Below are 11,582 nucleotides of genomic sequence, written 5' to 3' on the forward strand. Positions count from 1 at the left end.
AAGCTTGTCTTTGGAGGCTGCAGTCGTTGCGACATTGCTCCGGGGGCAGAAGAAACATCTGCGCCTTCTCTCGAACCGCTTGGTGGTAACTTGCAACCAGCATTTTATCATGGTATGACGCCTTTGCGCTGTGCTCCTCCCGAGTCCTCCGTTGCCTTGAGATCAAGGCCTGCTGATGCAATTCACCCCGCTTCAAAGGCCTCCGAATCGAGATTGTACACCTTTTCCGGTGAAACCAAGGAACACCTGCGCAAGTTCCGACTGACCACATCGAGAGCCAAGGATCCACAGGCTGTTATCTGTACGCATCGCCCGTTTGAGCCGAGCATCCAGGGATTTGCCGTCGGCCAGCTGACATGGCGTCGGTAGATATGATTGATAAGAACACACACGAGATCCGACAAGCCCTCGACGACTACGACGAAGCCCGAGTCTACAAGTCTCTCAAGGAGGTTGCTGAGGATTTGCCGGATCACACGCCACGGTTTGTTCTGCTCAGCTACCCCATCACAACGGTACGTTCCTCATCCCGTCGTGTTTCACCATGAGGGTAGGACTCGGACTGATACACCTACCTCAAAGTCCGACGGGCGACTCTCAGTACCCTACGTGCTGCTATACTACCTTCCAATAACCTGCAATGCCGAGGTGAGAATGCTGTACGCCGGCGCAAAGGAGTTGATGCGAAGCACGAGCGAGGCGGGCAGCGTCATTGATATCGAGTCGGTGGAGGACCTCGAAGAGATTCCCGAAAAGCTGGCTAGCAAATAGCCTAGCAAAAAGCAATCCAAGTATACAACAAAACGAATACTCTGATGGCGTGAAGTGGCATGTAAAAGCAGAAGAGAAAAAGCAATAACAATAGGGTTTGTAATATCATTTCAGCGAGTATTATTTGCATATATCATCAATCTATGTCATAGTTCTATTCGTCATCAGGTAACACGTTGGTTGTATCCAAGCCCAGTTGGCTGGCCACCTTCTTCACCACCTCTTTAAACGCCAGACAAGCCGGGCTGTCCGGGAACGAATCAAAATAACTCTCTCCGTAATCGCAAGCCATCCGGATCCTCGGGTCCAAAGGCACAGCGCCGAGGAACGGAATCCCCATCTCCTCTGTCCAGACCTTTGCCGCCGCCGGTGGTAGGTCTGAATATTTGACTCTCGCCCTTGCAGTTGGGACACACGAACCCGCTCATGTTCTCCGCCAATCCCAGTATCCTAATGCCCGCCTTGCGACAAAAGTCAATCTCCTTGCGTACATCCAGCAGCGAAACTTCCTGCGGGGTCGTTACCACGACAGCGCCATCAATCCCACTCTCCTTCAAGAAGGAGTTGACGCTCAGGTGCTCGTCGCTCGTGCCCGGCGGCGTATCGACCAGCAAGAAGTCCAGCTCGCCCCATTCCACATCCTTGAGGAACTGCTTAATCAGGCCATTCTTCTTGGGCCCCCTCCAGATGACGGCATCGTCTCGATTCGGCAGCATGAACTGGATGCTCATCACGCCCAAGTTATCCATCACCCACACCGGCGACCAGCCGGAACCGCTGACGTGAATCGTCTCGTCTTCCACCCCCATCATCTTGGGGATGCTGGGCCCGCAAATGTCTGTGTCCATGACGCCCACGTTGCTGTCTGGGTTGGTGGCAAAGGCATGCGCGAGCAGGGACGTGAATGTGCTTTTGCCCACCCCGCCCTTGCCGCTGAGCACGAGGATCTTGTGCTTGACATTTTCGAGGCGCGCTGATATGAGGGGGATGTCTGGGTCTGGGCCCTTTGGCGCGGATGCGCAGATGGATTGGTTGGGACAGCCGGCGCAAGAGTCCGCTCGACCTGCTTGTTGTGATTCCGGGCCGGGACAGTGCTCCGGCTCCGGGGCGATAAGTTGTGGCTTTTGTTTGAGAGGGTTGGCGAGGACGTCGGATACTGGCTCTGGCTCCTCGAGGGACGGTGCCATCACGACGTTTGTTTTTCGGTGTTTTCAGGAGGTTGTGGTGATGTTGCGATTATAATAAAAGTAGTCCAGCAAAGAGAGCGTGGCATTGTGTCGTGGTTGAGGCTTAATAATGCGGGCGGTCCGATTTGGAGACACGACTAGTATAGTACGTAACCACGTAACCTGGTTCCTTTTGGGAAGAGAGCACAACAGCCACACAAATAATTAGCCCATCACAGTGGACAATTCACTGCCTTAAAACACACGTGTTCCCCGGACTACCGTACAATACAACAGCATGCGTATCTCATGACGGGGCATGATCTTGGTATCGTCTAGGGTAGGTAGTGGCCTATGATACACCTGCTTACCACGAAAAGAAGACGCTAATCCGAAGTTTTGTCTCCCAGCTATTCGTCCTTACTTGACAGAACACGGACACTCAGTTGGAAAAAAACGGAAGGCACAAATCATTGATTCTACCGATTTACAGCAAAACATCATTCTTGACTGCAATAGCATAATAGATACAAAAAAATATGATGCCTTAGCAGGTTCCAGGGGGAGTCGAACCCTCGCTGGCGGAATCAGAATCCGCAGTCATAACCGTTAGACCATGGAACCGATTGAAGCGGTTAGCCGCTTCCCATGGTTGGTTGTGAAGACGGGCCTTAATTTGTTAGATATAGCATTCAACGCTTGATGCCCCGACTCGCGGCGGGATGCATTCTTATCGCGTATCACCCCACCTAAATTTTTCTTTCTTGGCTACGGAGTTACGACGAGGGCCGCCGCATGATTTGGAGGGGCAGTCGTCGCTAAACCGCCTTCAAATTTCGCATTGCCAGTACTTCAGCTTTCTCCCTGCCGACGGTGAAATCGACAAGTTGCCTTTTCCAACATGGCAGACGCTACCGTTCAGAGCCTACGGGAGAGCCTGTGCTCCGAAGCCACCCCGCTACCAGTCCGGTTCCGAGCCCTCTTCTCGCTCAAGCACGTCGCGCGAACTGGAGAGCCTGCCGCTGCTGTGGCCGCTATCGAGGCTATCGCAGCTGCGTTTGCATCGCCGTCGGCTCTACTGAAACACGAACTGGCTTATTGCCTCGGACAGACCGCCAACGATGCGGCGATTCAGCCGTTGCGAGATGTGCTCTCGGATCTGAAGGAGGACCCCATGTGCAGACACGAAGCTGCTGAGGCTCTGGGCGCGCTTGGCAAGCCCGACAACTTGGAGCTGCTGAAGTATTTCCGCGATCGCGAGGGCGAAGACGTTGTCATTACTGAGACTTGCGAGATCGCCATCGATCGGATAGAGTGGGAGAACTCAGAGATGCGCAAGCAAGAAAAGTTACGACAGAGGTCGGTCACTAGTGCTCGGCCATGTTTATGAAGGTTATATCTCGTATTTCTAACCAAAATATAGCGATTTTGCCTCGGTTGATCCCGCGCCGCCCCTGCCCGAATCGGGAAAAGAACGTCGAACAGCTGGGCAAGCAGCTTATGGATACCACACAGCCTCTCTTTATGCGCTACCGCGCCATGTTCGCCCTGCGTGACCTTGCCTCACCGCCCGACTGCGCGACCGCCGTTCCTGCCGTGCTTGCCCTGGCAAAAGGGTTTGCCGACTCTTCTGCTTTGTTTCGCCACGAAATTGCTTTCGTCTTTGGACAGTTGTCACACCCCGCTTCTATTCCTGCTCTTACGGCTGCTTTGAGCAACTCCGAAGAGGCTAGCATGGTTCGTCACGAGGCTGCTGAGGCGCTTGGAAGCCTCGGGGAGGAAGAGGGCGTAGAGGAGACACTGAAGCGATTCCTTCACGATAAAGAGAAGGTCGTCCGAGAAAGCGTCATCGTTGCATTGGATATGGCAGAGTATGAGCAAAGTGGTAACGCTGAATATGCTCTAATACCGGAAGCAGCAAGTGCTTCTGCATAAAAAAAAGTAAACGCTTTATATAGAATAAAATAGCCCGCCAAAAAAAATGCAATACCAAAAAGACGCTAATTGTTCTCGTGCCACCTGGTAAAATGGAAGTTAGTACGACGCAGCGATGCATCATCAGTGGGAGGGGGATGGCACGAACGAGTGACCGCATTCACAGTTGTAAATGAGCGTTGAGCCTTCATCAGCACTACGAAGCTGCACATTGGTATATGTGACTTCTTCTCGTCCGCATTTGGGGCACCGTTCTTGCACTGTGCTTGAGGTCTTAAGCTTGTGTCTCTCTACAGCTTGGACGTTGGACTGCAATTTTTGCCGCAGGAAAGACGGAAAGTCTGACGGCTTGGACTGCGTGACGATGACTTTTGAGCCAGTGTCTACGCGCGAACCAATGGGTTAGTGCTTGTACATATCAAGTTTGGGTAAGAGTGTGGTCGTCGCAAACCTTTATTCCAAGCATCGCAGCATTCGCACTTCAGCGAGTTCTTCTCCGTGCCTTGGGTAGCCGGAAGAAGATTCCCGCAGTCAGTACAGAAAACGAGGGAGCCTATGGCAGCCATTGAATCTTGTTATAGAGAATACTGATGGTTGTCTGCAACTGCTGATTGAACACTCGAATAGACCAAGATAAATTTCGGCGCAAAGCCTCTGTTGTGTTCTTTCTGTATCGGAAAAAGCCTACCATCTATTATTTTGATAAGCCCATCTTTTTTGCTTATCGGATAAACGATAAGGCAAGGGACGGCACACGTCGTGCAAGGAAAAACCTGTCATTGGTTGGATGTGGCATGTCATGGGTCCACGGCAGGACCCATGCAGGACGAGGTCACTGGTTACCTGAGCCTCCCAGGCGTGTTCGAGCCTGTCGCAATTGTCCGAGACTTGTTGAGGACGAAGCTGGAGTCTCATCATCAAATTCCGCTCACTTTTGGCTAGGCATCGCATTGCTGTCCCCCTTTTGCGCATACACTCGTATTTATTAGAGAATAGTGTTGCTTGTTTATTGTTCTTTCTGTCTGTCTCGCTAATCTTAGTTGTCAGCGCCGGAATTGACTAGCTCATATTGTCTCGCAGCATCGCTCCTGCCTCGATGCGACGAAACCGGACGGCTCCTTCCCTCGGCCATGCCTGAAGAGCGGCCCTATTGTGACGACCTACAATATGGATAACATGGCCCATTACAACACCAACGGCCCTAAGAATGGGGTCAAATCTGTTCAGGGCCTCTAGAGAACAGAACGACGTATCGCGACCATTCACGCTGCAGGAGTCGTTGCCTTATTCTCCGCAGACATCTACAGTACCTTTTCTACCTGGTAAGGACCTCGGATTTGTAATGACGCTATTCGGTGGATTATATGAGGGGCTTGAATTCCTGACACAACAGTTAGACATCATCCCGGACCCTAAGCGTCGGATCTGGATCACCATCGCTTCCAATCTCGGACTTGTTCTCAACGCAAGATTATGATAGAGTGAACCAGGAAGCTACGAGCCAGCCACACGGTGCAAAGAACCTGAAGCAAACAGTTGATCATGTTTTGCATGATTTGAAACCGTCAAAGCGAACCCAGTAGTCAGTGGAAGAATTCTCATGCTCATCGTATGCTATGCTAACCATTGCTAGTAAATTTCCCACTGTGCCTAACGGAGCGCCATCAAGCTCGGCGGCATCGACTCACAATAGAAGCATTTCTCAAAGTCTCTCACCGATAGCCAAGGCGGTATACGAACGAGTGGGCAGCTTCTTCAAGGCCACGAAGCCAAATATCAGCAGCCCTAAGCTGGTGAACGGAGAAACAGAACAGCCTTTGAAGTTGGCTGCCGACTCAGTATCTCAAAGTCCAACAATTCGTGTGCAATCGCAAAGCGCGGCAAAGAATAACGCAGGTAGTGGCAAAACTAAGATAGAGGTTGCGATTTCCACGAAACAGTCCTTTGATCGCTCGCAATATGCTGAAATTTCATATGATCATTCCGATCAGAATATAATCACCCCTCATGATCAGTTAATTGTGGAAGCGCAGCAATACAGCCAGTCAAATCCATTAACCGCAAAGTCTATTGTTGTCAATAACGCCGGTCTTCGCATTGAACTACCACTGTCTGGAATCAATAGAGAAGATTATCTGGAGTTCAAGGTTGCTCCAGATGCACCCGAGAATCTCTCGGTTAGGCGGAAAGAGAGGCAGGAATTTGGGGACGGTCAGGACATTATTGGGGCTAGTCTCGATCAACGACAGCGAGGGGAGTTCGCGCTTGACTCCCTTGACGCCCTCATGCGTCAAGTTTTTTCAGCAGTTGGCGGCGCCTTGGTCATGGAACCGGGTTTGGAACACATTGTTACGCTCACGACAGATCAAGAAGCCGCAATGACGGCCACAACGCAACAGAAAATGCACACCGCTATACAAAAGGTCATTGGCTTGAGGAGCTTCAATGGTGTCCCTCTTGAGAATCTTCTCAGAGTCATGAAGCTGAGCGAAGCTAGCTTGAAACAAGCTGAAGGTCTCGACATCCGTGTTGATGAAAACTGGGATGAAGCGGCAGTTGAATCATGGGTTCAGCAACTCGGAGAATTAGAAACGGCTCTTAAATCTGCACGAACTTGCCTCCGCATAATGTCTGGATGCAGAGAAGACAAGCAGCTGTACTCAGAAGCGGTAATCACCAAATGCGTCAACATATACAAGGCTGTAACCGAAGATATTGTTATGCCTCTTGTCGAACTTCGCAATTCTGGCGGTTCGGGTGGCTTGTTCAAGCTTATCCAGAAGCACAAGAAGGCAATTGCCTCCATATTTGTCTGCTGTCAGAAGTTATCGGCTCTTCTTGCGGAGCTAATCACCAAGATTGAATTGTCAGAGACAGTCATTAACACACTCGAATTCACTGCATCCAAGCTGATTTTCGTGGAGAACGCCTACTTCGAGAAAGATTCCGCCATTGGCCTGCAGAAATTTGATGGAATTCGCTCAGTTGCTATGGATATGCTCTGTCAAATCTTTTTGATAAAACCGGAACAGAGACAAGGCATTATTGATGACATACTGACTTCGCTGGAGAAGCTTCCGGTGGGCAAACTAAGTTCCAGGCAGTTTAAGCTAGCCGATGGCGGCAGTGTTCAGCCTGTTTCGGCCCTTATCATGCGCCTCGTTCAAGCCAGCTCTGGTCGGGTTGGAGGTGGCAACGGTGCTGGACAAGGCTCAAACATCCGAGCTATGGATGTGGATGGGCTGGGAGGGGATGATGAGGACGATCGACCGCTGAAGCGGAACCAAGCTACTGCCACCATTCTGAGCGAAGAACAAGGCGCCGAGCAACCTGCAGTCGCAATACAAGAATTAGAAGGCGTTGCGGCCCCATTGATTGATACTGCTGCTCGTAATGCGTCTTATGTCATCAACTTTATCGTCAAGCGAGCCATGGGCTCAACCAAATCTGGAGACACACCCTATCGCAACCTGCTCGATCTTTTCGTTGACGATTTCACAACGTGCCTTGATTTGCCTGACTGGCCTTCCGCAGAGCTCCTCCTGCGCTTGCTCATGGTTATGATGGTGCAGCTGTTCGAGGCACCTAAAACAGCAGCGCCAGCCAAAAATATGGCTTTGGAGCTGCTGGGAACCATGAGTGCTGCCATATCGCGCCTCCGGTCCCATGTGAAGAGGTCTGCAGGTGCATTTATAAGCAGTGATGCTGGCGAATACTCACAGTACCTATCTGATCTGGCGACTCACTGTCTCGAGCAGAGATGTCCAATGGAAAACGTTATCGCTTGGGCCGGACCGTATCGAGGTGTTCTCGAGTATCTGCAAGAAAGAAGCTCTGAGGATCCCCACCTGTCAAGCGCAGTATCTTTTCTTATTTCTGACTGGGCGACTAGAGTTCATACCACATACGACAACATACAAGACCATGACTCAGAATGCGATAAGGAGCTGGGCCGATCGGCGTTTCGGTTGCGAATGATGATAGAAGACCGCCAATGGTTGGCAAGCGAGTACACGTTCAAAGCAGTCACGACTAGCCAAGCGAGGTTTGCATTTTCGATCATTTTGCTGCGATCACCCTTCTGTGAGTCGTTCGGCAAGATTCTTAATATTCTGTTGGGCTCCATGGCAAGTGACCAAGCTACAGTCCGCAGTAAAAGCTTGAAGAGCGTCAACCAGGTGCTTGAAACGGATCCCTCGATCCTGGATGGTGACTCGACTGTTATTCAGCTTATTCTGGATTGTGCCAGTGACTCTTCAACTCAAGTCAGAGATTCGGCTTTGGGATTATTGGGTAGCTGCATTAGCATGCGTCCAGTCTTAGAGGCATCGCTTACCCCCAAGATTATCGATCGGTTCCAGGATGCTGGTGTGGGTGTGCGAAAGCGAGCGATGAAGTTGGCCCGTGATATTTACTTGCGGAATCGGGGCAAAAACCTGCGCAGTGCCGTTGCCAATGGTCTGCTCCGCCGCATTCAGGATCCTGATGAAGGTGTGCGGGACCTTGCTCGGCAGATGATTGAAGAAGTTTGGTTTGCACCTTTTTATACCAACGAGAACACTGCAAGCTTCGAAACGTCACTTGCAGAACATGTGTCACTTGTTATTCAAACTGTGAAGGGGGGAACTGTCACCGAAATTCTGGACAAGGTGTTCCAGGCTATTCTCAAGCCCGGCAGCAAGTCTCTGGATGGACCATTTGAGGTCTGCTCGAGACTGGTTGGGATCATGTTTGGATTGATTGACAACCCCGAGTCGGAAGATCCAACCGTTCCATCTGGTCGTGACGCCTTGCAAGTCCTTACCATTTTTGCGAAGGCTGACCCAAATCTTTTCAACTTTGAGCAAATCAAGCTGCTCAAGACACAACTGGCCAGCTTTACAGGTGCAGATGAACTAGCTGCTTTTCGAGCTGTCACAGTAATTTACAAACGAGTGCTACCACAACTACCTAACGTGCATACCGAGTTTTTGGCCGACGTACGATTGCAGCTACTTAAAGGCATTGGCAAAATTTCATCTCGCGGAGCCCTGGACGACCTGATTGCGTGTGCTCATACTGTGTGCGAATTGCTCAAAGACTTTGCACCGTTGGGCAACCTCGTTGCGTCGAGCTTGGTGGGAATACAAAAGCTGAGCAAGGTACCGTTGGACGCCAAGCGTCTCAATCTTGTCGCCGCTTATTCCATCATCGTAGGCAGCGTTGGGAAACATTGCGATCTCGACAAGCAAGCTCGCATCTTTCGAGAGAAGTTCCCTGGCTGGAAAGGGGACTCAGTGCCGAAGCTTATTGTCGACATTCTCTCACCATTCTCATCGCCTCAACAACCACTGGACGCACGAAAAGCATCAATTGAAGCCATTGGCCTTGTCTGCCAGTCTTGGCCTCGCAATTATGATCTCGTCAAGGTGTACACGGCATTCCAACAGGTGTTCCAGGACAAGATACCTATTCTTGAGACAATGATTCTAAGATCCTTCAAAGAATTTCTCGTGACAGAAGAAAGACGATCGGAAGCAGCTGCTGAAGCTCCGAAGGAGAAGAACAAGGAGCTTACAGTCATGGGAGGAACCAATTTTGATGATGTTGCCAGTGGGGCTACACAGCGTTTCCTCAAGGATATTACTCGGATTGCCTTGTCCAGCCAAGACGAACATGCATTCTTGGCCATGGAGGTCCTGGGAAGCATCAATCGTCAAGGGTTGACTCACCCCAAGGAGACTGGCGTGACTTTGATCACGTTGGAAACGTCTGCCAATAGGAAGATTGCAGAGCTGGCCTATATGGAACATCGATCCTTACACGAAAAACACGAGACTGTCCTGGAGAGAGAGTACGTCAAAGCGGTTCAGTCTGCGTACAATTATCAACGAGATATTGTCAAGGACTCGCATGGAGCAACCGTGGAGCCGTTTCAGTCGAAGCTTCACCTACTCATAGAGGTTTTGAAGATCAGCAAGATGAAAAATCGGCAGCGCTTTTTGGAGAAATTCGTTGGTCAAGCAGACTTTGAATTGGGGAAGCTGAACGTTGAGACTGAAATGCCACATCAGGTAGACTTTGCACGTTTTATTGCCGAAAATCTTGCGTTCTTCGAGTACCACTCAATCGGAGAACTTCAGACTACGGTCAACATGATTGAAAAGATGGTTGCGAGCACTGGTGCTGGTGTGGCCCAGGCGATTGAATCCGAAGTATTCAATGTGCGCATGGATGTGGATCAGCAAGAAGGGCAGACGCAAACTTTGCTGGAGAGAGATGTGCCAGTTGGTGGAACAGAGTCCGATGTACCGCCTCCCGCTGTCCCGGTGCCGACCCTCTCAGTGGAACCGCAGCGCCTCCGACAACTGACGGCTGGATCGATTATCCTACTCTCCCTCTGGGAGGTACGAACTCACTTACGCAGACTCTTTGGCATGGGCACGAATCGACATGACAGCCGTGCGAAGGCTCTAGCAAAGGATCTGAATAAAACACCACTAAAGGTGCAAGGCGTTCACGGCGAAAGAGTGTGGGACGAAATCGCATCTCACATGAACGGGCTTTCCAGCCAGGAGAGCATGGTACAAAAGTGCAAGGCTTTCGTGGAGTTGATGAATGTCGACAAGGAGTTCAAGGTGGCTGAGGAAGACGACGACATGGATATGGGCGGCGGGCCAAGCACCCCCAGCGAGGGCGAGGACGACAATGACGGAGGTGACAGGGGCCGCAAGAGAAAGGCGGCGGGAACTCCTGGGGGACGCAAGAAGAGAGCTCGTTCGGGGTCGCAGACACGCAAAAGAGGCCGACCGCGCAAGCAAAGCGTGGACCAGAGCGATGACGGAGACTTGGACGGGGACTGGATCTAGCCGAAGAGTGGCAGGCGTATTTTCTAAAGGACAAGCGACGTGCTATGAAGAACGAACGGCGTGATGAGTTGTTATGGAAATTATATTGGTACATTATCCTATATATATGAGAGAGACGGTAGCTGGGCAACTCGGTGCAACATGGCGATGATGGAGACTCGGGCGTTTTGTCGTTCTTTCTTTCTTTCTTTTTTTATTTTTTCGTTTCTTTTTGTGTGTCTACATCTATGATACCTGAGCATCTCGCTCCTATACAGAGGGACACGAAACTGGCTGTAAAATTACATATACATAATACAACTGAATGCTTGTTCTCACGCAAGTTGCAGAGACGACGAGACTTGGTCAGGGCAGTGTCGACATGCGGTGAATTGAAGGCATGGAAATAAAGTTACATGTGTTTGCCCAGTGTGTGTGTGCCGGCAGTGCTGACGCTGACCTGGTGGTCTCATGTGCAGCAGCACCGAGGGGCATCAGATGGTGGAACATGTCAAAGTATACGCACCAGACGCCTTGCGTGTGGCGCAAGCTGACAGAGATGCTGGCTGCAGTTGGACAGATGTTGTAACTAGTTAGTATGTACACATGCAGTTCGCGTCACGGAGGGGGCCATCAAGGGTCCAAGGGCCCAGGCCGCCACGGATCTTGGCGAGACGGCTGCCCAGCCGGTAAATGCAGCCGAAGATGGAAAGCAGAGATGAGGCTGGCGTTCCTTGTTCCTTGGCAGTGAGAGTGCTGATCAATCGGTCAACTGCGAGATTTGCGAGGCGATGAGCAGGCAGCAAACACGACTGTGTCCGGTCTGGTGTCACACCTTACCTTTGTTTTTAGTCTGGTCTGGTCCAGTGCTTGCGCTGTGACT

General features: G+C 51.0%; 6 protein-coding genes and 1 non-coding gene across 7 annotated transcripts; 4 read left to right on the top strand and 3 right to left on the bottom strand.

Moving 5' to 3' along the window:
• The first annotated feature begins 45 nt into the window (after positions 1–45).
• J3458_001856 (uncharacterized protein) lies at positions 46–2,232 on the top strand. The gene is made up of 3 exons (XM_007809506.2): positions 46–301; positions 370–515; positions 583–2,232. Exons 1-3 carry the CDS (start codon positions 115–117, stop codon positions 769–771), a joined length of 522 nt encoding a protein of 173 aa, XP_007807697.2. The 5' UTR covers positions 46–114; the 3' UTR covers positions 772–2,232.
• On the bottom strand, positions 1,032–1,958 carry NBP35 (cytosolic Fe-S cluster assembly factor nbp35; the record flags this gene model as incomplete). The annotated part of the gene is made up of 1 exon (XM_007809507.2): positions 1,032–1,958. One exon carries the CDS (start codon positions 1,956–1,958, stop codon positions 1,032–1,034), a length of 927 nt encoding a protein of 308 aa, XP_007807698.2.
• Positions 2,233–2,489: 257 nt separating the features above from the next.
• J3458_001858 lies at positions 2,490–2,561 on the bottom strand. The gene has a single exon. It is a non-coding gene; the product is annotated as a tRNA-Gln (tRNA).
• Positions 2,562–2,716: 155 nt separating this feature from the next.
• Positions 2,717–3,493, top strand: LIA1_1 (deoxyhypusine hydroxylase; the record flags this gene model as incomplete). The annotated part of the gene is made up of 2 exons (XM_007809508.2): positions 2,717–3,296; positions 3,361–3,493. Exons 1-2 carry the CDS (start codon positions 2,839–2,841, stop codon positions 3,491–3,493), a joined length of 591 nt encoding a protein of 196 aa, XP_007807699.2. The 5' UTR covers positions 2,717–2,838.
• A 178-nt stretch (positions 3,494–3,671) lies between these two features.
• Positions 3,672–3,872, top strand: LIA1_2 (deoxyhypusine hydroxylase; the record flags this gene model as incomplete). The annotated part of the gene is made up of 1 exon (XM_066116960.1): positions 3,672–3,872. The coding sequence occupies one exon, from the start codon at positions 3,672–3,674 to the stop codon at positions 3,870–3,872; it is 201 nt and encodes a 66-aa protein (XP_065978847.1).
• Positions 3,873–3,937: 65 nt separating this feature from the next.
• On the bottom strand, positions 3,938–4,438 carry RPA12 (DNA-directed RNA polymerase I core subunit rpa12; the record flags this gene model as incomplete). Its single annotated transcript, XM_066116961.1, has 3 exons — positions 3,938–3,956; positions 4,021–4,255; positions 4,324–4,438. The coding sequence occupies 3 exons, from the start codon at positions 4,436–4,438 to the stop codon at positions 3,938–3,940; spliced, it is 369 nt and encodes a 122-aa protein (XP_065978848.1).
• A 326-nt stretch (positions 4,439–4,764) lies between these two features.
• Positions 4,765–11,163, top strand: SCC2 (Sister chromatid cohesion protein 2). The gene is made up of 3 exons (XM_066116962.1): positions 4,765–5,194; positions 5,270–5,454; positions 5,506–11,163. Exon 3 carries the CDS (start codon positions 6,158–6,160, stop codon positions 10,718–10,720), a length of 4,563 nt encoding a protein of 1,520 aa, XP_065978849.1. The 5' UTR covers positions 4,765–5,194; positions 5,270–5,454; positions 5,506–6,157; the 3' UTR covers positions 10,721–11,163.
• The last annotated feature ends 419 nt before the right edge of the window (positions 11,164–11,582 follow it).

This window comes from Metarhizium acridum (assembly GCF_019434415.1).
Source record: "Metarhizium acridum strain ARSEF 324 chromosome Unknown scaffold_1, whole genome shotgun sequence".
Lineage (NCBI taxonomy): Eukaryota > Fungi > Ascomycota > Sordariomycetes > Hypocreales > Clavicipitaceae > Metarhizium > Metarhizium acridum.

Excerpts from the sequence above, each read along its gene's own strand:
- SCC2 (XM_066116962.1), top strand. The coding sequence starts at position 6,158 with ATGCGTCAAGTTTTTTCAGCAGTTGGCGGCGCCTTGGTCATGGAACCG.
- J3458_001856 (XM_007809506.2), top strand. The coding sequence starts at position 115 with ATGACGCCTTTGCGCTGTGCTCCTCCCGAGTCCTCCGTTGCCTTGAGA. Across the intron at positions 302-369 it reads GGATCCACAGGCTGTTATCT|ATATGATTGATAAGAACACA; the intron begins GTACGCATCGCC and ends TGGCGTCGGTAG. Across the intron at positions 516-582 it reads TCAGCTACCCCATCACAACG|TCCGACGGGCGACTCTCAGT; the intron begins GTACGTTCCTCA and ends CCTACCTCAAAG.